The sequence below is a fragment of the Prionailurus viverrinus genome, chromosome D2 (genome assembly GCF_022837055.1).
Source record: "Prionailurus viverrinus isolate Anna chromosome D2, UM_Priviv_1.0, whole genome shotgun sequence".
Classification (NCBI taxonomy): Eukaryota; Metazoa; Chordata; class Mammalia; order Carnivora; family Felidae; genus Prionailurus; species Prionailurus viverrinus.
The window spans coordinates 35,068,940-35,091,458 of NC_062571.1; the positions used below are offsets into that span (position 1 = coordinate 35,068,940).

A 22,519-nucleotide genomic window follows, 5' to 3' on the forward strand; every position below is an offset into this window, starting at 1 on the left:
TCTATTCTATTCCATTGGTCTATGTGTCTGTTTTTGTGCCACAGTCATTTTCAAAAGAACAGCAGGAGAGGCTAATAAGTAAAATATCAGAGTAAGCAGTAGTATAGGAAAGTTGGAAGCAAGAAATATTACTTAAAAAATTTTTTTTAAACATTTATTTATTTTTGAAAGAGAGAGAGACACACACAGAGTGTGAGTGGGGGAGGGGCAGAGAGAGAGGGAGACACACAATCTGAAGCAGGCTCCAGGCTCTGAGCTGTCAGCACAGAGTCCAATATGGGGCTCTTGGATGTTTAACCAACTGAGCCACCCAGGCATCCCAGAAATATTACATTTTAAAAATGGCTTCCACGGGGCACCTGGGTAGCTAAGTCGGTTAAGCATCCAACTTTGACTCAGGTCATGATCTCATGGTTCCTGAGTTCGAGCCCCACATGGGGTTCTTGGCTGTTAGCACAGAGCTTGCTTCAGATCCTCTGTTCTCCCCTCTCTCTCTGCCCCTCCCTCACTTGCATGTGCTGGCGCTGTCTTTCTCTCTCAAAAATAAACATTAAAACAGTTTTTCAAGTGACTTTCAAGAAAAAATGAGTATATACGTGTCCAACCAAAAGACATATGTGATTGTTCATAGAAGTTTTATTTATATAGTCAAAATGTGGGAAAAAATTAAATTTCCACCAACAGTTAAAAAGATATATTTTGGTATATTTATGAAATAAAATACTATACAACAATAACAAAGAACAGACTATTTCTAGATGTAAGCATATGATGAATCTCACAGATATAACAGTGAGTGGAAGAAGCCAGGAACAAATGAGTGTATCCTGTATGAATTCAATTATGTAAATTTCAAGAACAGGTAAAGCTAACTTATGATGATGATAAAGGTCAGATTAGTGGATATGTTTGTGGAAGGGGCATATTATACATCTATTCCTGTGTAAAAAAATACCTGAAATCTTAATGCTGTGAAACAACAAAAATGTTTACTATATCAGAAAAATATCTGTGGGTCAAGGACTTAGGAGTAGCTTATCAGGGTAGTTCTGGTTCAGGGTCTCTCCTCTTATGAGTTTGTAGTCAAGATGTCAACCAACTTGCAGTCATCTGAATGTTATCTTTTAATACCATTTTTACAAAAAAACACAACGGTTTGGAGGCACTTGGCTGGGTTAGTCGGTGGAATGTGTGACTCTTGATCTCAGGGTTGTGTGAGTTTGAGCCCCACTTTTGGCATAAAGGTTACTTAAAGAAATAAAAAAAGCAGTGGTCTTCCTACATATGTTGCTAGACTGGAAGGTCTGTCTTACTGTTTTGGTGCACTTGGCACAGTCTGGCACAGAGTAGATTCCCTATATCAATGTAGCCTTTTTGGTTGCAAGTGAAAGAAAACCCAAATCAAACTGTCTTAAACCACAAGAGGGATTAATTTGCTCAGTGTGCTGGTTAAATTTGGGTCAACTAGCCTGGGCCATGGGGTGCCTGGATATTTGGTCAAATGTTATTCGGAGTGTTTCTGTGAGAGTTTCTTGGATGAAACTAACCTTTAAATTGGTAGACTCAGTAAAGCAGATTGCCCTCTAATGTGAGTGGGCCTCATCCAATCAATTGAAGGCCTGAATGAAGCAAAAAGAGTGACCCGCCCCCAAGTAAGAGAGAATTCTTTCTTTCCTCACTAATTCCAACTGGGACATTAGCTTGTTTCCTGCCTTTGGACTAAAAGTGAAACAGGGTTTTTTTTCTGGGCCTTGAGCCTGTCACCCTTTGACAGGAATTACACCATCAACCCTCCTGGTTCTCAGGCCTTCAGACTTACACTAGAACTAAAACATTCCTCTCCTGGGTCTCCAGATTGCCAATCATCCTGCAGATCTTAGGACTTGTCTTCCTCTATAATGGCACGAGCCAATTCATTATAATAAATCTCTTTGGTTCCTACTTGCTCTGTTTCTCAAGAGAACCCTGACCAATATATTCAGTAAATGAAAAATCCTGAGGTCAGTCTGGCTTTAGGTGAGGATTGAGTCCAAAATAAAAATTTCACTGAAGACAAATTTCTCTATGTCTCTCTCACTTCTTGGTGTTGCCTTCAAATTCAAGCTCCTGTGGTGTTCCCCAGAGCTCCAAACTTTTTCCTAATGAAATCAAAATGACTGCAGATGCTTCCTGCTTTCATATCATGCCTTGAAGGAAAAAGAAAGCATGTCTTTGGTAGCTCCTACACCTGAGACCTGAGAGTCAGTCTTTCTCATGTTGGGCCAAATTGAGTCAAATACTTATTCCTGAACCAAACACTACGAGCAGGTGGATAGACAGTATTGATTGGCCCATGCCTGTAAAGAACTATCCCTGGAGCTATATTCTTGTGTATCAGAAAGGGGCAAGGACTTACATTAGGAAAATGAAAGCTTTACTAGATCTCTTAGCTTAGTTTCATTAAGGCAGAATTTATCACTTGACTATCCTAGCTGCAGGAGAGCTTGGGTAATTTAGTATGTTTAGCTGGGTTCTGATAGGAGGAAGGATAAATACATTTTAGGTGGACAGCTAGCAGTGTCTTATACTAACAATAAAGAGTGGGATTACCATAATTGGTTTAGACAAAGCATAGTGATCCCTTAGGTTTGGGTAGGGTTCCACCTTCTCTGAGCATTTTTGCTCTTCTGGCAGGTTAGATTTTCCAAATGTCTCCTTAAATGTGACTGATACTTTTACATCAAGGAAGAAATGAGGTCCATGTTCCCTTTCTGAAATCTGGGTGGGCCTATCTATGTATGATTCAGGTGGGAAATGATATTTGTGATTTGCATGACTAAGTTAGAAAAGGTGATACAGCTTCTGCCTAGCTCTTGATCTCTTGAGAGATGTGCTTTTTGAAGTACTGAGTCCTATATAAGAAGTCTGGCTACCCTGAAGTAAGCGTGTTTGAGAGATAATGGTGGGGGGACACATAGATATAGAAAGAGATTCTCTCTTTCTCTTTTCTTTCTTTCTTTTTTTAATTTAATTTTGTCTTAAATTTATTTTTGAAGAAGAGAGAAAGAGCATGAGCAGGGGAGGAGCAGAGAGAGAGGGAGACACAGAATTCGAAGCAGGCTCCAGGCTCTAAGCTGTCAGCACAGAGCCCGTCGTGGGGCTCGACCTCACAAACCGTGAGATCATGACCTGAGTCGAAGTCGGAAGTCAGACACTCAACCGACTGAGCCACCCAGGCGCCCCTCTTTTTCTTTCTTTCTTTCTTCCTTCCTTCCTTTCTTTCTTTCTTTCTTTCTTTTTCTTTCTTTCTTTCTTTTCTTTTTTTTTTGAGAGAGGAGATAGAGCATGAGTGGGAGATGGGTCTAGGGAGGCAGAGAGAGAGAATCTTAAGCAGGCTCTACACCCAGCACAGAGCTTGATGCGGGGCTTGATCTCATGATGAGATCATGACCTGAGCCAAAATGAAGAATCCTATGCTTAACCAACTAAGCCACCCAGGTGCCTCGAAATAGAAAGGGATTTTTGAAAGGCTCTACCATATAAGACCCCAGTTTTTCTAATCTTCCCAGTCCAGGCATCAAACATGTGACTGAAGGAGCTTTGGAGATGACCTCAGCTGACTGCAACATTATGAGAGACTCTAAGCTAGAACTTCCCAGCCAAGCCACTTCCAAATTCCTGAGCCATAGAAAACATGAGAGAGAATAAAGGATTATTTTGGAGTAATTTATAATGTTTATTTCTTTTTGAAGGAGAGAAAGACAGAGCATGACTGGGGGAGGGGCAGAGAGAGAGGGAGACACCGAATCTGAAATAGGCTTCAGGCTCTGAGCTGTCAGCACAGAGCCCAACATGGGGCTCGAACTCATGAGCCATGAGATCATGACTTGAGCCAAAGCCCGACTCTTAACTGACTGAGCCACCCAGGTGCTCCTGTTTTGGAGTAGTTTATAGACAACAATAGATAACTAATACACCTCTCCAAACTATGAGATTCTACAAACTAAGGATGAAGGAGAGAATGTCTATTGGGTAGGCAAACAGTAGCATTTGCCCCTCTCATAAGTAAAAATGTGTTAAAACAATAATTCTATGTCTATAAAAATAAAAATACAAGACTATTTTTCAAAGCATTATTTACAATAATGAAAAGTTGGAGACAACTTAAATGTCCAATAAGAAGATGTTTAAAGAAATTATGATTCTTGTATACTTTAAAATGGCTATAAACTATAAAAAATAAAGTTTTGGAGAATATTCAATGTCATGAGCACATGTTCTTGACATAATAATGTTGAGGTGAAAATAGCAGGAATAAAAATTGAACACTATACTTTAAAAGGGTAAATTTTATGGTGTGTAAATTATCTCAGTAAAAAATTTGTGTGAGAAAAAAATGAACACACACATAAAAATATATATGGGCAGAGAAAAGCCTGAAAGGTAATATATTAAAATGTTATTAGTAGCTATCTCTGGGAGCTGAAATTTTACATAATTTTTAATAACCTTCTTTGTAGCTTTCTCACAGAGTAGAAGGTTGAAGTGCAATAAAAAAGTGAGAACACTGGAAAAATGTGAAGCTGAAAATGATTTAAATCCATACTGAATTTTTAAAAAATTGGTGAATAAAGGAAAAGATCAGGATAAGATAGTTCTATTTTTTATTTTTTGAAGAGCCTCCCTCCTGTTTTCCATAATGCCTGTACCAATTTACATTTCCAACAGGGAATAAAGATTCACTTTTCTCCACATCCTTGCCAACACTTACTATTTTTTGACTTTTTGATAATAACCATCCTAACAGATGTGAAGTGATATTTCAACGTGGTTTTGATTTGCATTTCCCTGATGATTAGTGATGTTGAGTGCCTTTCCATATACCTGTTGTCCGCTTAGATATCTTCTTTGGATAATGCAATCCCACTTCTGGTTATAAATCCAAAAGACATGAAATCTACATCTTGAAGAGATATTTGTACTCAAATTTTTTAAAAAAGTAAAAAAAAAGAAAAAGAAAAGAAAGAAGGGTGATTACCAGGGGGTGGGGGGTAGTGGGAGAAATGGGGAGATGTTTGTCATGGGTACAAACTTCCAGTTATAAAATGAATAAGTTTTAGAGACTTAACATACAACGTGATAACTATAGTTAATAATAATGTATTGTATATTTCTAAAGGGTAGATTTTAAGTATTCTCACAAGAAAAAATGGTAACTGTGTGAATGTGTGAAATAGCTTGATTGTAGTAATCATTTCACAGTATGAATATATATCAAAACACTACATTGTATAGCATATATGTGTGTGTGTGTGTGTGTGTGTGTGTGTGTGTGTGTGTGTATGTTTTGTTAATTATACCTCAATAAAGTTAAGGGTAACAAAGAAGAAAAGAGAAGAGCCCTGCTGTTTTCAAAGTGATGGGGGAAGTGGTTGTGGTTTTGGGTGGGGGTGGAGTGTGGTGTACATGTAGCATTTGGGGAAGAAAGGAAGAACTACTGATTGAGCCACTGTGTGGTTCTGATGTGGGGACAGTGTGGGGAAGAGGTTGGTGAGATGGTATAAACAGAGAAGGTACATCTGTGTGAGTTGGGGGATGCATAGTGTGCGTGTAAATTGTAGATTTACCAAAGTGGGCGTGAAATATACTAGAGAGTATTGAGAAGGTATAAGCCAATCCTCATGCCCATAACTGACATAGAGCAGTCTGAAAACTAATTAGGAGAGCATAGAAACTAAACAACTAAATACAGAAGACTTAGATTTTATACCCAGCTCTCTCCCTAATTAAAATTTCCACATATTGTATTCATACTGACAGTTGCTACTATGTCTCAATTTCCCAGTCTGTGTAATAAAAGAGAGCTGTACTTCCTGTTTTTCACGTAACCTGGAGAACTGCTACGGACTTAGAAGAATTTAAAGCTTCCCATGCCATGGGGCACTGTGTGAAATAATTGCCATCATCAAAAACTCTTCCTCTGGGGCACCAGGATGGCTCAGTCAGTTAAGCGTCCGAGTCTTGATTTCAGCTCAGGTCATGATCTCACAATTCGTGAGTTCAAGCCTCGTGTCCAGCTCTGCACTGACAGTGTGAAGCCTGCTTATGATTCTCTGTCACCCTGTCTCTGCCTCTCCCCCACCCTCTCTTTCAAGATAAATAAATAAACATTAAAAATAAAACTCTTCCTCAATTATTTTTTTACCGAGAAATGCTAAATTTTTACATATCTTACAATGTACCCTGTCATTAGTGGTCTTCAGACTAATTATATGGCAGAGCGATGTTGAGCCAGCTGCAACCACGACCAAATGTCACACAGTCCTTAACCTCTGCAGGTTATAATCTTGTGGAAATTTATCTTTTCATTCTTATCTTTGAGCCATGTGAACATTCACTTTAGTCTGATGACACTAGTCCCCCTCATCCAAAGCTTCAACTTGGGGGCTTTCAGTGATCTACAGTCCACCGTGGCCCCGAAGCAGCTGCTCTTCCTTCTGAAGGAAGGGCAATAGCAGCCAATACTTCATCACAGCGCCTATGTCCTTCATCTCATTTGTCCCATCATGCAGGCATTTTATCATCTTAGAGCATCACAAGAAGAAAGGTGAATATCGCACGGCAAGATATTTTGAGAGAAAGACCATAGTCGCCAACTTTTATTATAGTATATTGTTGTAATTGTCCTCTTTTATTATTAGTTATTGTTGTTAATCTCGTACTGTGCTTAATTTATAAATCAAACTTTATCATAGGAAAAAAACCAGTGTATATAGGGTTCGATACCATCTGCAGTTTCAGGTATCCACTGAGGGTCTTAGAATGTACTCTCCTGTGCATAAGGGTAGCTACTATAATTTAATCATGTCCCAGAACATGCTGCCACCTCTAGGTACCTTCCTAACCGAACATTCTTCCTTTGCAGCTACATTGATTTCACTGTCCCATAAACTCTTTTTTATCCTTAGGTCCTTATCGTGATCTCTTCCTGCTTGGTACATGACAACATGGTCTTCACCACATTATTTGTGACTTAGTTTCTTAGTCTAGTGTAGGCTGTCAATTGACCTTTGTTAATGTTTTCCTCGTGCTGACTTTGTTCTAAGCCCTTTCCATTGAAAAAGGTCCACAAGATTACTATCCCTATTTTAGAGATGAGAAAACCAAAGCTTTGTAACTTGCCATGTGTCAAATTGGAACAGTGTGGCTAAGTGCCCAGCTATAAATCTGGGGTTCTATTACTGTGGAGAAAGAGCAGAACAAGTATGCGGGACATTTAGCAGTCTCTGTAATAGGAGAGAAATGTAAAGTGGTCATGTAATAAAAGGGCAATTGTGATAAGTTTTAAGAAGGAAAAAGGGTTTGTATAAATAGTTCATGCCAGGGTTTTGTGGTGGGAAGTCATATAGAAAGGACTAGTAGACCTTGGGGGCGCCTGGGTGGCTCAGTCGGTTGAGCGTCCTACTTTGGCTCAGGTCATGATCTCACAGTTCATGGGTTCGAGCCCTGTGTTGGGCTCTGTGCTGACAGTTCAGAGCCTGGAGCCTGCTTCAGATTCTGTGTCTCCCTCTCTCTCTGACCCTCCCCTGCTCACATTCTTTCTGTCTCTCTCTCTCTCAAAAATAAATAAACATTAAAAAAAAAAAAAAGAAGTAGACCTTGAAGGTAGGTGCATTAGTATTCTATTGCTACGTAACAAGTTACCTCACAACACTCATGTACATCTCACAATTGTAAAGGTCAGATGTTTGTCCTTCATGGTGTGGCTGGGTTCAGTGTTCATTATCATATTCTGAAATCAAGGTATCCAATGGACTCAGTTCTCATCTGGGGGCTCTGTGGGAAAATCTGTTTCCAAGATCATTCTTCTCCTTCTCCTCCTCCTCCTCCTCCTCCTCCTCCTCCTCCTCCTCCTTCTCCAGAGAGAGAAAGAACATGAGCACGTTAACAGGGCAGGGGCAGAGAGAGAGAGAGAGAGAGAGAGAGAGAGAGAGAGAGAAGAGAGAGAGAGAGAGAGAGAGAATCTTAATCTTAAGCAAGCTCCACACTGGGTGTGGAGGAGGGGCTCAATCCCATGAGCCTGGGATCACACCCTGAGCTGAAGTCAACACTTGGATGCTCAACCAGCTGAGCCACCCAGGCACTCCCCCAAGATCATTCTACCTGTCAGAATTTAGTTCCTTGTAGCTGTGGGAATGAGGTCTACATTTCCCTGTTGTCAGCCAGGGTCTACTTGCAGTTCCTAGATGCAGCCTGCATTCCTTGACATGTGACCTCCTGCATCTTTAATCTATCGACAGCTTGTTAAATCCTTCCTGTGGTTCTAATCTTTAACTTCCTCAGGACCAGCTGAAGAAAACTCTTTGCTTTAAAGGGGCTAACTATTATGGGCACCTGGGAGGATCAGTTGGTTAAGCGTCCAACTCTTTTTTTTTTTTTAATGTTTATTTATTTTCGAGACAGAGAGAGACAGAATATGAATGGGGGAGGAGCAGAGAGAAAGAGGGAGACACAGAATCCGAAGCAGGCTCCAGGCTCTGAGCTGTCAGCACAGAGCCCGACGCGGGGCTCGAACTCATGGACCGAGAGATCATGACCTGAGCTGAAGTCAGATGCCTAACTGACTGAGCCACCCAGGCGCCCCAAGCGTCCAACTCTTGATTTCAGCTTAGGTCATGATCATGGTTCGTGGGATCAAGCCCCGAATCAGGCTCTGCACTGACAGAGCAGAACCTGCTTGGCATTCTCTCTCTTTCCCTCTCTCTCTGCCCCTCCCCTTCTCGTGTTCTCTCTCTCTCTCAAAATAAATAAATAAACTTAGAAAAAAAGGACTGATGTGATTAGGCCAGACTTGCCTGGATAATCTCCTTATTTTAAGGTCAACAGTGCTATATAACATCACCATGTAGATAAAATCCATTACATTTGCAGTTCTGAGGATTATACCAGGGATAGGAAATCTAGGCAGACATCTTAGAATTTTACCTACCACAGTAGATAAGACTTCGACAACCAGAGAGAGGTTTTAGTTGGAAAAGAAATATAGGCAAAAGCTGAAAAGAAAAATTCCACCAGCAATTTTGTGACTGTTGTGACTGCTCCAATCATAGTAACAGCTTCCTTATCCTGAGGGTCTCCTGGGTGCTTTACACAAATTCATTTAACAATCCTTACATCAGCTCTATAAGGGTGGTATCATTCTACTTTTACAAAGACAGAAATTCAGGGAGAGAGAAGAAAAGCTACTTGTCAGAGTTCTATCCCAATCGAATTGTGAAGCTGGGATTATGGCTTGAACTCTAGATGACTCCAGCTTTGTGCTCTTTGCACTATTTAACCCACCTTTCTGTGGGTCCGGATGAGGAAGGAGAAGGCAAGGAGGTTGGTCTGAACACAGACTGTGGAGGACGTTGACGTTAACATAGGTTAAAAGTTACCATGGAAGATTTTGGATGGTGTGCATGAGTGTGGGGGAGGAGGTGGACAGACGTGGACACAGATGTGGATGGAGGGGAGCATGTGGCTTGGACATCCCATGTGGTATTTTAGGGAGGTTAAATATGGTTAGTCTGGAGTAGCCTGGAGTATAAAATTGGAGGCAGGGATGATATATTACAGTTAGAAGTCTATTGCATGATTATGTCTCTGAGTCTTGCTGCTGATTTGCAGGAAATACATGGGCCAGAAGAAAGTGTTAAACTACACTTAAGTATATAATTATTAAAGTGGGGGCAGAGTAAGGATTACAGAAAAAACATCATATGTAATTCCATTGCCCATATATTACTATTACTATGTGAGATAATAAGCAGAGAAAACAGCTTTGGTAGCTGTGGTAGACTAGACAAAAATGTTATTAGTTTTGAAGAGAGGATCCATCAGGCAAGGGAGTTCCTGCGAGCTGTTTAGTAATTAAGAGTTAGTCATGGTCAGACTAACATGGTTACTAGCTGTGTAACTAGGGTCAGGTTCACAGGCCGGGGTGGTTGCACAGGGCCCTGCACTCATAAGAGCTTCACATTTGAGGTGTAATGCTCGTGGGTTATTGTCTTAATTTTTATAGTTTTATCTTTGAGGGGCCTCTGGGTGGCTCAGTCAGTTAAGAGTCTGACTTCGGCTCAGGTCATGATCTCATGGTTCGTGAATTCAACCCCCATATCGGTTGTCAGCGCAGAGCCCGCTTCTGATCCTCTTTCCTCTTCTTTCTCTGCCTCCCCCCCCGCCCCAACTCGTTCTCTCTTTCTTTCTCTCTCTTTCTCAAAAAAAAAAAAAATAAATAAAAAGAAAACCCAACTTTATCTTTGAGTTTGTATTTTAGAAGTCCAATGAGACAATGGAGCACACATCGGGGGTTTGGAATCTCCACTTTTGCACGGTCCTGTCTCTCACCAACTCCTGTGGATGGGTTTTAGGCAGCCTGCTCCCCCAACCTCTTGGTCCCCTGCCCCCACTAACCTTTTCTTCCCCACTCCTGTCCAGTGACCACAGCTGGTTTCTGTTCTGCCTTAGGCAGGATTCCATGTGGGCTCCCCATAGCATCTAGGGGTGAGGGATTATGGTGGCCATTCCCAACTCAAGCTATCAGGGCCACAGCATGTTTGAGAGCCGTTAGGTGGCCATGGGTCTCTTTCCCTCCCTTGATCCAGTTACTTAGTGAGTCTCAGTGTTGAGGTAAAGATGTCTTTTGAGGTCACCCATCTGCTGAGGGTTGTGGAGGAAGGCCTATTGGAAGGGAAGATGCCTGGCTTGGTTTCCTTACCTTTAGCCGGTCCTAGGTGAAACTTTAGATGAACGACAGAGCTTCAGTTTCCTTATCTGTAAAATGGGGGAGAATAAAGTAGTATAAACTGCATATACCTCAGTTTGAATAAGGGTTTATACAGTGCCTAGAACTTATAAAGTATAAATAAATGTTAGCTTAAAATAGATATAGAATTCTGTTACCTATAAGGATATGGAAGTAGTAGCCAAACAGTGACGATATTATGAGAAGAAAAAAATGCAGGATTTGGCAACATGCAGAGTAGAAATAGGGGATATATATTACCAGACAAAAATAGCTTCAAAAATTGCACAGGAAAACACACATAGTTTAGCCTCTTGGAAAATGTGGGACCTTGAGAAATAGTTTCATTTGACTTGAGGAATGTCAGCTTGGTGGTATTAGTGAAAGTGTTACCTTGGAATGGGAAAGTTTGGGTGAAAGAGAATCAGAGATATATTCACAAGATGTCTTTAATATAAAGTGTGCTGTGAGAGGAATAGGTAATTTGGTTGTATCAAAATGTAAAACTTTTGATAAAACTTTTTCATTTTTACTTCCTTTCTAGGTTTCTGTCCTAGATATTTACACACGTGCACAACACAATGCTGGTCATGCAGAATTGTTTTTTGATACTGACAAACAGAATTTAATCTAAATGTCCACTAGTAGGAAATTGGTTATATAAATTGTTTGATTTAATGCAATGGAATACCATGCAGCCATTAAAAAAGAATGAAGTTAGACCTATATTTATCAATGATGAAAGATAACCAGGGGATTTTAATTAAGGGGAAAAATATCAAATTCCAGGAAAATGTTTAATCCCACTTACTTAGAAAATATACACGTACAAGAAAATGAATACCCAAAAGTCTAGAAGGCTACACATTAAACTATTAACAGTGAAAATCTCTGAGGAAGGGAGTGGGTGGAGTGTGTGTGTGAATGAATGGGACACTCATGTTACATGTGCATTCCTGTTATATGAATGTTTTACCAAAAATATTTCCACGTATTACTGAGAGGAAATGGAAAGAGTATTTTGAGGGAATTGTGCGAAGGGAAAAGTTGAGGAGGGGGCGGGGAGACCCTGATCTCTTGAGACTCCAGAGCCGCGGGAGGTGAGGAGACCCCGCCCCGCTGAGGTGATTCTGCAGAGGGGCGGAGCTCTGCAGAGCCCTGGCGGGAGGTGGCTCCTGGGGGCGGGGCTGCTGATTCCAGCCGCACGCTCCGCTCCCACCATGCCCTTATAAGGAGCGCCCCGCGTTAGGGCTCCGGAATCCGGTCGCAATCCCTGCGGCGCAGCCCCAATCCCAGGCCCCTCCCTTGGGAATGGGGGCGGGGCGGGTTCTTGGCGGCGCGGCAGCGAGGGCGGAGCATCTTGAAGTGGGACCAATAGGAGTGGCGGACCCGGTCTGAATGGTGCTGCCATTGGGCGCGGCTACAGGAGAGGGCGGGGCGCCCGCGGGGCTGGTTACGCCGAGGGAAGCCCCGACTCCGTAGTTGCTGCTCGCAGTCGGTCTCTTTGCCGGTTCCCGGCCCAGCCGTTCCCAATTCTCTGTAGCCAGCGGTTCGCCGCCTCCTGCTTGCCGCCGCGATGCCGGTGTTTCATACGCGCACGATCGAGAGCATTTTGGAGCCGGTGGCGCAGCAAATCTCCCACCTGGTGATCATGCACGAGGAAGGCGAGGTGGACGGCAAAGCCATCCCTGACCTCACCGCGCCGGTGGCCGCTGTGCAGGCGGCAGTCAGCAACCTTGTCCGGGTGAGCGCGCTAGGCCTGGAGTGGGGAGCGGGGTGAGGAGACATTCCAATGGCTCCCCTTTGCCGGCTTGCAGCCTGTGGCTTTGCGCGTGGGTTCTGCAGCCAGATGGCCGTGGGTTCTAATCCCAATCCCCCCACTCTGTGACCTTGAGCGAGCCCCTATGCTTCTCTGGGCCTCAGTTTCTTCATCCATAAAATGGGGGCAATCATAATAATGCCTGCCTTGCGGGTTTGTTGTGAAGATTCAGCGAGGTGGTATTTGTAAAGTGTCTAGCGCAGCTTGTGACCCACAGTAGGCGCTCAGTAAAGGATAGTTGTTAGGGTGTCTGATGGCCCCTTTCACTCAGCAGGCTGTCGCCCCTCGCGTTGACAGTCTTCCTCTCAGTTCCTTCTTAGGCCTCCCCAGTCTGGCCTATGTGCGGGCGCGCTCCCCTGCCTTTCCTTCGAGGGATTCTTATTTGAGCGGCCTTGTTCACCTTTCTAATACTTTTGCCCCTCACCCGGAGACCTCCCTCACCCACCACTCTTCCCCCTCGCGCTCCCCGAGTCGGGCTCTTTTGTCTACTTGTCTTACTTGCCACTCGTCTCTCGGTCTCCTCCTTCCTTCCTAGGCATTTCTACTTCTGTTCACACCTCTGGCACTCTCAAACACCGGGTAATTTCTTTATATTTCTTTATGCAATAATTCATGACCCCGAGTCCCTTTTCCACTTTTGCTTCACCCTGCGGCCTTTCATTTTATTCCCTCCCGTGGAGATTCCCACCTGGCTTTACCTGCTGTCAAACGGCTTCCTCCTTCTGGGGCCTTTCTAGACTTGGGGGCCCTCCTCCTCCGCCCCTCCTCGGGGCAGGAAGCAAGATGGAGTGTTGGGAGAGGCCTGTGGAATCTGGGATCTGCGGCCCCTGCCGGAGAGAGGCCCCTGCCGGAGAGGAGAACGGGGCGTCTCCTCCCCAACCCACAACTTTGCTGGGTGGCTGAGTGGCCCTGCAGACCTCTGTAGCCCACAGCTGTGACTAATAACAGAGGTGGTTCTTAGGGGAGGCGGAGCTCACTTCTGAAATGGGAAAAGAGGTGCTGTGACCAGCCTCCTAACACTTCCCTGACTAATATCACACTTCTTTCCCACCCTGGGTGGGTGACTCACTCAGACCCCTGCTGCCTCTAAGGGACAACTTTGGAAAAAGTTCATACTGTTCCCCCACTGAGCTGTGTAAATAGTGTATGTCAGGGTAGTTGGCAGCTTGGGAGGCAAGTGTGGGTCTGGGTGGGGCTTGGTTTACTTGTCTGATTAGAGCACTGTAATGCACTAGTGGCACTTTAGCCGCTGAAAGTCTACCTCAGTCTTTAGGGATCCTTCTCAGCCAGTTCAAGAGACTGATAATTAGGAAGGGGGGGAACCCCACCGACTAAATTCCTCAATTTCGTTCTGTATAGATTTAGTAAGAATCTATTCAGTAAGAATGCAGTATTCATTCAGAATATCTAGTTCTATATTGTTCTTGTTCTTTTTGTAACTAATTTTAATCTAAGACTCCAGAGTACATTCTTAAGTAGTGTTGTCTAACATGGCTGCATTCCAGACCTCCATTTTTCAACAAATAGGAAACAATGTAAAGAGACAGAGTAATAGTGTCCCCCCATGGAATACTTCAGGAAATGAAATCTTAAAACCACATGTTGCACTTGGAACAGAGGCAGTTTAGTCTAGGGGTTGATATCTGGTTAGGCTATTTAGAGAAAAGTTATTTATGAGCTTCATTGCATGAATTAATAAGAAGTGAATGCTGCCTAGGGAGCATTGTAATAAATCCGTGGTTCTCAGGTTGGGGTGTGCATCAGAATCACTAGAGGGGTTTTTAGGAATAAAGTTGTCCAGCTCCCATCTCAGACTTAACTGAGGAGCCTTTCATGGGGTAGTCTCAAGGCCTTTGTATTTTTCAGAAGCTTCATAGTTGGTTGTGATACACCCTTAGTTAGGAAACACTGCAAAGGTATCATGAGACAAATACAAAAGAAATAAGGCCAGTCATGAGCTGAAAAAAAAAAATACATATAGTTGCATCCCAATACATACAAAGAAAGGGACTTGAGGTTGGTGGTACATCTGAATTAGCAAAGAGAAAGTTGGGAGGATTGTGGTGATAGTTAAAATGAACAAAGGTACTGGTAAGTCATTTCCAGATTACAACAAGTATATTGTCTGGACTAGCTCAGGAAGTAAGTTGGAGAGAAATTAGAGACGAAGTCAGTGTATGACATATGGCAGTTAAACAGAAGGCCTTATCCAGTCATCCAAGATGAACAAAGACAGTGGGAGGGAGGAGTGGATGAGAATAGTTTTTGAGGGAGACTGTATAGGTTGTTCTCTGGAGGCCAGGGGACCTACCCATTGCGTGGAATTCTCAGTGCCAACTGTGGCCCTTATATATATGCTACTGAGTGTTGTGATGAATTGTGTACATGTGTCAAGTTCTCAACTAGGTTGTGTCTGGAGAATAGGCCTCACAGGATGGCCCAATAAGTATTGCTGAAGGAAAGAAGGAACTGTAGGAGAGGAGATAAATTAGGAAAACTTTTAAGTTGGCTGGTCATGAAAAAATTGAGGACCTGGACTTTGAGTGTGGCAGCGAAAATGGAGGAGTTAACGAGAAATATAGTAGAGGAAGAGTTAGTGGAACTTGATACTGGCGCCCTCAGGTTTTGCTAGGAAAAAACGTTGTGTTACTATAAAATAATGAAACTGATTTTTGAACAAATATTCTGGAATCTATATAATTCAGGCTTCTTTCAGTTACCTTGGGAAGTTATATCTTTATTCCAGTGCTTCTGTTTGAGAATTTCTCTCAGATTATTTACATATATGTGTCAAATTAGTCCAGAAAATTTTATCTGCGGTGGGCATTCCTTAGCCCTACTATTTTATGTGTCGTTCTTGAGTCCAAGTGCCTTTTGGACATTTCCACAATGAAAGTTTACCAGATGAAGATGAACTTCTTGATTGTTAAGCATAGTCACTCACTTATCAAACAGGTGTTTATTGAGACTCCCTTTTAATGTCAAAGCAGTAAGTATGATTCTGGGCAGAATAAGTATAATACTAGATTGAAAGTCCCAAGTGACACTAAGGAAGTGAAGTACTGTGAAAGTTCAGAGGAAGGTGAGGTTACTTTCGGTGGGAGAACCGGGAAGGCTTCAAGGAGGATGTAGCATTTGAGACAGCTGGAATTTGAACATTTAAACATGTGGTAAGAAAGCATCCTAAGTGGAAAGAATGACCCAAACAGAGGCATAGAATTATTGAGAATCTGAGGACCAAGTTTAGACGTAGGGCATCATTAAGGTGACTACTTTTGGAGGGGTAAGACTCATTTGGAGTTGTAATTTCAAGTATATTTGTTAAACAGAAGTAGTCCGGTCACTTTTAATACATATCTTATTGCAACTGAGTTATCATTTTTACTCCACACTTAGGGAGGGGTAAGATGGGAGTATTTATTTGCATGTCCTTTTTTTCAGGATCCTGAGGAGGACCATGTTTTAAAAACAGTTTTGTTGAAATGTAATTCACATACCATACAATTCCCCCATTTAAAGTGTACAATTAGGTGTGTTTTAATATATTGACAGAGTTGTGTAACTGTCACTGCAATCTAATTTTAGAAAGTTTCTATCCCGTCAAAAAGAAACCTCGTACCCATCAGCAGTCACTCATTCTCTCGATCCCCCACTTGCTCAGGCCTAGACAACTACCAGTCTACTTTCTGTCTCTGTGGATTTGCCTATTTGGACATTTTGTGTTAACGGAATCATAAAATATATGGTCTTTTGTCTCTGACTTCTTTGACTTTGCATAATGTTTTCAAGGTTCATCCACAGTGTAGCATAGTATGTATCAGAACTTCATTCCTTTTTGCTGCTGAATAATATTCCATTGTATAGAATAAGGCCATTTTAAACATAGAGAGTGATTCTAATGTGATAAAAAAACAAAACAAGGAAGAGGTGCTGAGACAAAGAAGGGTGGGAAACAAAAAACAGAGGAGGGGTAAGAATTTCCAAGGGTGGGATTCAATGAGCAGTGTGAAAAAGTCAGAAGTCTTAGACTGCCTGTTTTGTAGCATGGCATATAAATTTTTCTTTTTTTCCCACTGAAGTGGCCCATAGAAATCTGTCAGTCTTTGTGATCATATGGTCATGGTAGTTTTATTAATGGGACTTCAGACACTTTGCCTTCTCCATTGCATCTGAGGGCATGTGTTGTAACTCCTCCTTGGGCTCATGAAATATTTATTTTGGGAGTTTTTGTGGCCTTGACTTTTATGAGCCTCACCCATATATTATACCCTGTTGAGACCAGCTATGGTACAAATAGCAGGATTGTCTTTACTTTAAACTGATACATGGGAAAGGCCGTTCTGCTCTTAAAAAAAGATCAGCAATTAATTTTGTCATTTGTAAATTATCATTAACATCCGAAATTATTTTTGCTCTAATTTTTTTTTGGTTGATGTTAGATTTATTTCAGTTAAGATAAATAACGGGGGTGCCTAGCTGGCTCAGTTGGAAGAACATGCAACTCTTGATCTCAAGGTTGTGAGTTTGAGCCCCACATTAGGTGTAGAGATTACTTGAAAAAAACAAAATCTTAAAAAACAACAACAACAATGGTGATAGGCCTGTGGGTGATTTTTTTCTTCTTCATATTTTCCTGTATTTTCCAATTTTTAAAATGAGCATATAATTCCTATATTAAGGAAAAAATAAAGGGAATAATAACATTTGTGTAATCCTTCATAGTTAATAAAATACTTTCTTTTTTTTTAATGTTTATTTTTGAGAGAGAGTGAGTGGGGGAGTGGCAGAGAGAGGGGGAGACAGAGGCTCTGAAGTGGGCTCTGCGCTGACAACAGAGAGCCTGATGTGGGGCTCGAACTTACAAACTGCAAGATCATGACCTGAGCTGAAGTTGGATGCTTAACCGACTGAGCCATTTAGGTGCCCCAATAAAATACTTTCATATGCGGTATCATAGTAATCCATTAAGGTAGGTATTGCGATGGTCCTGGTTTTATAGATGAGGATACTATATAGATCAGAGAAATTAAGTAACCTGCCCACAGTGGCACAGCTAGTTAGTGGTATAGCTTGAACCCAAACTCTGTTTTTCTTCCTCTGTATCCTTTGCTTTCTCTACTCCACTATTCTGTGTCCACTTAGAGCAAAGTTGTTAAATATCAGTGGAAGTTTTCACCTAGAGTCTGAAACAACGAGAATGCTGTTAGTCATAGAGTTTCCGTTTGTCCTGGGCCTGGCAAGGTTATCTGTTTAAAACCTTTTTTTGGCATGGCCTACATGACGGGCCTATGTGAAAAGAATGACGTGAAGGTATGGTTCTGTTTCACAGTAACATTTGATTTTGCAGCATTTCTTTAAAAAAAAAAAAAAGTAGATATAGATCAGCACAGAAGTATTTATGCCTGCAAAACAGATAAAGGCTTTTTATAGTATGTATGCCTGCTCAGATTGAAAGCCTATTACAACTAATAGTATTTAAAGTAGTTTTGTAGGATTTCTGTATTTAAATAGTATTTGAAGTAGTTTGTGGACTCTTTGGGGAATCATGAACTTTCATTTGAAAAATGAAGGGGCGTCTGGGTGACCTAGTCAGTTAAGCGACTGACTCTTGATTTTGGCTGAGATCATGATGTCACAGTTCATGAGTCTGCACTGGGCATGGAGCCTGCTTAAGATTCTCTTTCCCTCTATTGCTCATACTTTCTCTCTCTCTTTCTGGAAAAAAAAAGAAAAAAGAAAAGAAAAATGAAAAACTATGGATCAAAAGAGATAAATGGATGGGACAGGTCGTGAACTTTGTTCCAATAATACTTAACATTTACTCATGTGATTGAGAGAACTGGAGAGTTTTGAAGATTATAATGTTTCTACAACTATGGTTTTAATTTTAATAGGGCCCCAACTGGGGCGCCTGGGTGGCGCAGTCGGTTAAGCGTCCGACTTCAACCAGGTCACGATCTCCCGGTCCTTGAGTTTGAGCCCCCGCGTCGGGCTCTGGGCTGATGGCTCAGAGCCTGGAGCCTGTTTCCGATTCTGTGTCTCCCTCTCTCTCTCTGCCCCTCCCCCGTTCATGCTCTGTCTCTCTCTGTCCCAAAAATAAATAAAACGTTGAAAAAAAAAATAGGGCCCCAATTTAAATATTTGTGTATCTATGTAGTAGAAAGTTGGACCTTTTTTTTTTTTTTTTTAAGTTTATTTGTTTCTTTTGAGGGAAAGAGAGAACATGAGCAGGGGAGGGGCAGAGAGAAAGAGAGAGAGACAGAGAGAGAGAGAGAGAGAGAGAGAGAGAGAGAGAGAGAGAGAGAGAATCCCAAGCAGGCTCCACTGTCAGCGCAGAGACCCTTGCAGGCTCCATCTCACAAACCACGAGATCATGACCTGAGGCAAAATCAAGAGTCTGCCGCTTAACCGATTGAGCCACCCAGGTGCCCTGAAAGTTGGGTTTTTCTAAAGCTTTTGTATAAATAGCACTAGTATAACTATAAGTGGACAGAATAAAGGTTAGAGTAAAAGTCCTACGGTATTAACCACAGTGTCTTAAGTTGGCTTCTCTTACAGACCAGGAATAAGGGCAGCATTAAGGCAACTACTTTAATGGGGATGGGACTTACTTGGATTTTAATATTTCTTGTATATTTGTTAAAAAAGTGGTTTCATCATTTTATATACTTCTTTAATTATTAGCCACTTATACACATATAAAATGCTTATGCTTCATATGTATCAAAACTGAGAAGGTCATTTTTATTCCTGGTCTTCTCCTCCAGTTCAGCATGGCATGTGTATACTCTCCTGTGACATTCATCATACTTAGTCAATGTTTGTTTTCTCCACTAGATTATAGGTTCTCCAATGGCAGGGACCATGTCTGTTGTGTTCATTACTTTATTTCTAGTGTCAAGCTGTGACCATAGGTGTGCAATATAATTTTCTTTTAACTAAGTGAACATGTACATAGCATTTCTTTCTTATGTGAAAAATATTGTAATAAAAATTTTGTGCAATGTATATTTTTCATCCCCAGCTTTGAAGCATCTGATGTAGCCAAATTTGAACAGTTGCAGTGAATTTATAGTGGGCTTTGTCTGAAACAAGTAGAATATGTATAAGAGGAAGGAACGAATGGCTAGCTGCCCATTGGTTGAGATAACAAAAGTGTTCAGGCTATTTTGGGTTGTGGTTCTCTGTTTCAGAGTCATTTCAAGTACGCAGGCCACTTATTAAATTCATAATGTGAGAACATGTTCCTAACTGAAAATGGCATTGGGATCTTACATTCTTTTTAAACTGCAATGTCTTTTTAAAATTTAACAATTTAGACCAGGTATTGATATATTATTTGGAGGCCTGCAGGTTACTGCATAGTATCATACTATGAGTCATGAATTCCTCTGTCTTTTCTCTCTACTTCAAACCAATTTGTGTTTCCCTGGATATAAATACAAATTAAACTATATATAGATGCACCAGTTCTTATTGTTTTTCACCGTTAAAAAACAAACAAACAAACAAACAAACAAACAATACCTCAACTCCTTTAATTCACTTTCCTGTTTAAGAATTTGCAAGGAAAGGGGTGCCTGGGTGGCTCAGTCGGTTAAGCGTCCACCTTTGGCTCAGGTCATGATCTCACAGTTCATGGGTTCCAGCCTTGCATTGGGCTCTGTGCTGACAGCTTAGAGCCTGGAGCCTACTTCAAATTCTGTGTCTTCCTCTCTCTGCCCATTTCCCGCTCATGATCTATCTCTCAAAAATAAATAAATGTTAAAAAAAAATTTGCAAAGAAAAGTGAGGAGACCCAGTCTATTACAATATCCCAAGACTTTGTCATGTGCCATTGAAGAGCCATGATGTACTTTACTGCTTGTTTCAGTAAGTGTGGAATGAGATGACTTTAAAATAATGGGCTAGATCCTGAAAGAACTAATCTTGACATACTATTTAAAGATATGGGGGCTTTAGTCTGATTAAATCTATTTAGGTATGAGCAATATGTGCAGACAAAGAGATAGGTAGGGTATGAGAGAGTAATGGATAAAAGGGAACTTGTATAATTAGACATAGGAAATTGGGGATTTGTTGCTTTCTTTCCAGTCGCTTGGTAGATTTTGTGTCCTTGTATATTGGGTCATCAGTCTGATGATTGATTTGTGGTTTTTCTTATCCCTCCCACCTGCCCCGCCCCCTCCCTTAGGGTATTTCCTTTAGATTGTTGGTTTCTGGAGGGCAAGAATGGGGCTATATTCTTGGTACATATACTGTAAATATGTGCTGTTCTTATCCTAGTCCCTTGCTCATGGTATTCCTTCCACAAGTGTGTTGTGCTTTGATAGTTGCTATCCCAGCTAGTCATTCTAATGAGGATAGCTCACTATCTTTTGCCTCCCTTGGAAGGCATGGTGATTCTCTTTTCTTGCCTTCAAATGTTGCTATATACAAATGGCTATGTAATCAAAGAGAAAAACAAAGATTCACAAATGATATTGTATTCTGTTGTTACGTATTTGGACTTTTAGATTTCAAAAAATTTTGTTACTTCTAGAAGTCAGCTTATTGGATTGGTATGAGTGTGGGATTTTTATGTGTATAGAGGATGAGAGGTAGTGAATCTTAGAACTAAAAATGTTTTACAAATATTGTCAAGTTGCAGAAAATAGAATCTTTGGCCCCTAGAGAATTTCCCACCGATAAGATTTCCAGTCAAATGACTTTTAAGAGGAAAGTGGCTGAATTTCATTGCAGCTGGCCACAATCCAAGTAAAAGTCATTCCTTCTTTTGAAATAAGTTTACCTGATTCCCACAAGTAAGCTTTCTGTGAAGAAAGAGAAATAGCACATTTGTTCTTAGAGTTGAGAGGTGAGGGACCTCTATTACCTAGCTCCCTATATTTTAAGCCTTCTTTCTTTGTTCAATGCATCTCTGAAGAATTGGTTTTATCTGTAAGGTAGACAACCTGTTTTTATTCATACAGTTAAAGTGGATGAGGATATATGAATGGCGGCATAATTCTTACACAGAAAAAAATCAAGACTACTAACACTTAAATATCTTATCTTTGCTCTTCTCCCCAAAGAGCAAAATTATTTATCAGACCCTTGCTATGTACCTTGCTAGGTGTCCTGAGTGATAGTAGGATATGTAAGATATGGTCTCTGGCTTCAAGTTGTTAAAATACAGATGAAATTTATAATCTTAGAAAATATTTATCTTATCCATGTCCTCTCCACCAGTGAAACTGTTTGCAGAATTTAAGTTACCCATTTTAAGGGGTTGTGCGCTAGTACTGTAAATGCTTTATTTCTTGGAGCCACGGAGAAAATATGAGTGGACCAGCAGCAGAGTGAGCAGGTGGTGGGCCTCATAGTGAGGAAAAGACCTTTGAGCATTGGCCTCAGCTGTTGTCTTCTTGTGGCACTCCAGACACACTGGGGTTTCATTTCCTCCAAAGCACAGTGCTGTTCCTCTGCCTGAACTACTTTTCAGTGCTTCTTTATTTGGGCAATTTCCACCAATCCTCAACTTCCATATTAAATGTCAGTGTTTTAGGGACATCCTCCCTGACTTTATCTCCAGAACTAAGTTAGGTCTGTCTATCATATGATTTCTATACTTTTTTCCTTATTTTGCTTATCACAATTGTAAGTAATTATCTGTGTGATACTTAACATCTTTCTCCCCACTAGAGGCTTAAGGAGCAAATACTGGTTCTACTGTGTTTGCCCCAGAATTTTCAGCACCCATCATAGTGCTTGCACATAGTAGAGTCTTGAAGAATACTTGTGGAATGAACAAATGGGAAGACCATGTGCTGCTTCCCTACCAAAACTGTTTTATGTTTTTTTGGAAAAATATATATCATGCTGTGGGTGAATCTTGGTGAGGTTTAGCTGCCAATTAGGAAAGTAGCTGTAAATTTTTGCTTAGCACAGGGCAT

General features: G+C 41.3%; 1 protein-coding gene and 1 long non-coding RNA gene across 3 annotated transcripts in view; one reads left to right on the forward strand and one right to left on the reverse strand.

Moving 5' to 3' along the window:
- Positions 1 to 22,519, reverse strand: part of LOC125147426 (uncharacterized) — a 76,110-nt gene that overhangs the window by 21,241 nt on the left and 32,350 nt on the right. The window contains exon 3 of the long non-coding RNA XR_007145186.1: positions 10,739 to 10,794. This is a non-coding gene — a long non-coding RNA (uncharacterized LOC125147426). The remainder of the gene's footprint in view (positions 1 to 10,738; positions 10,795 to 22,519) is intronic.
- VCL (vinculin) overlaps positions 12,227 to 22,519 on the forward strand; it is a 111,178-nt gene continuing 100,885 nt past the window's right edge. The window contains exon 1 of one of the 2 annotated variants that reach the window (XM_047824356.1): positions 12,227 to 12,509. In XM_047824356.1, the coding sequence (XP_047680312.1) occupies positions 12,342 to 12,509 (168 nt within the window). In that variant the 5' untranslated portion in view covers positions 12,227 to 12,341. The remainder of the gene's footprint in view (positions 12,510 to 22,519) is intronic. The other variant, XM_047824355.1, reaches the window with a different exon arrangement.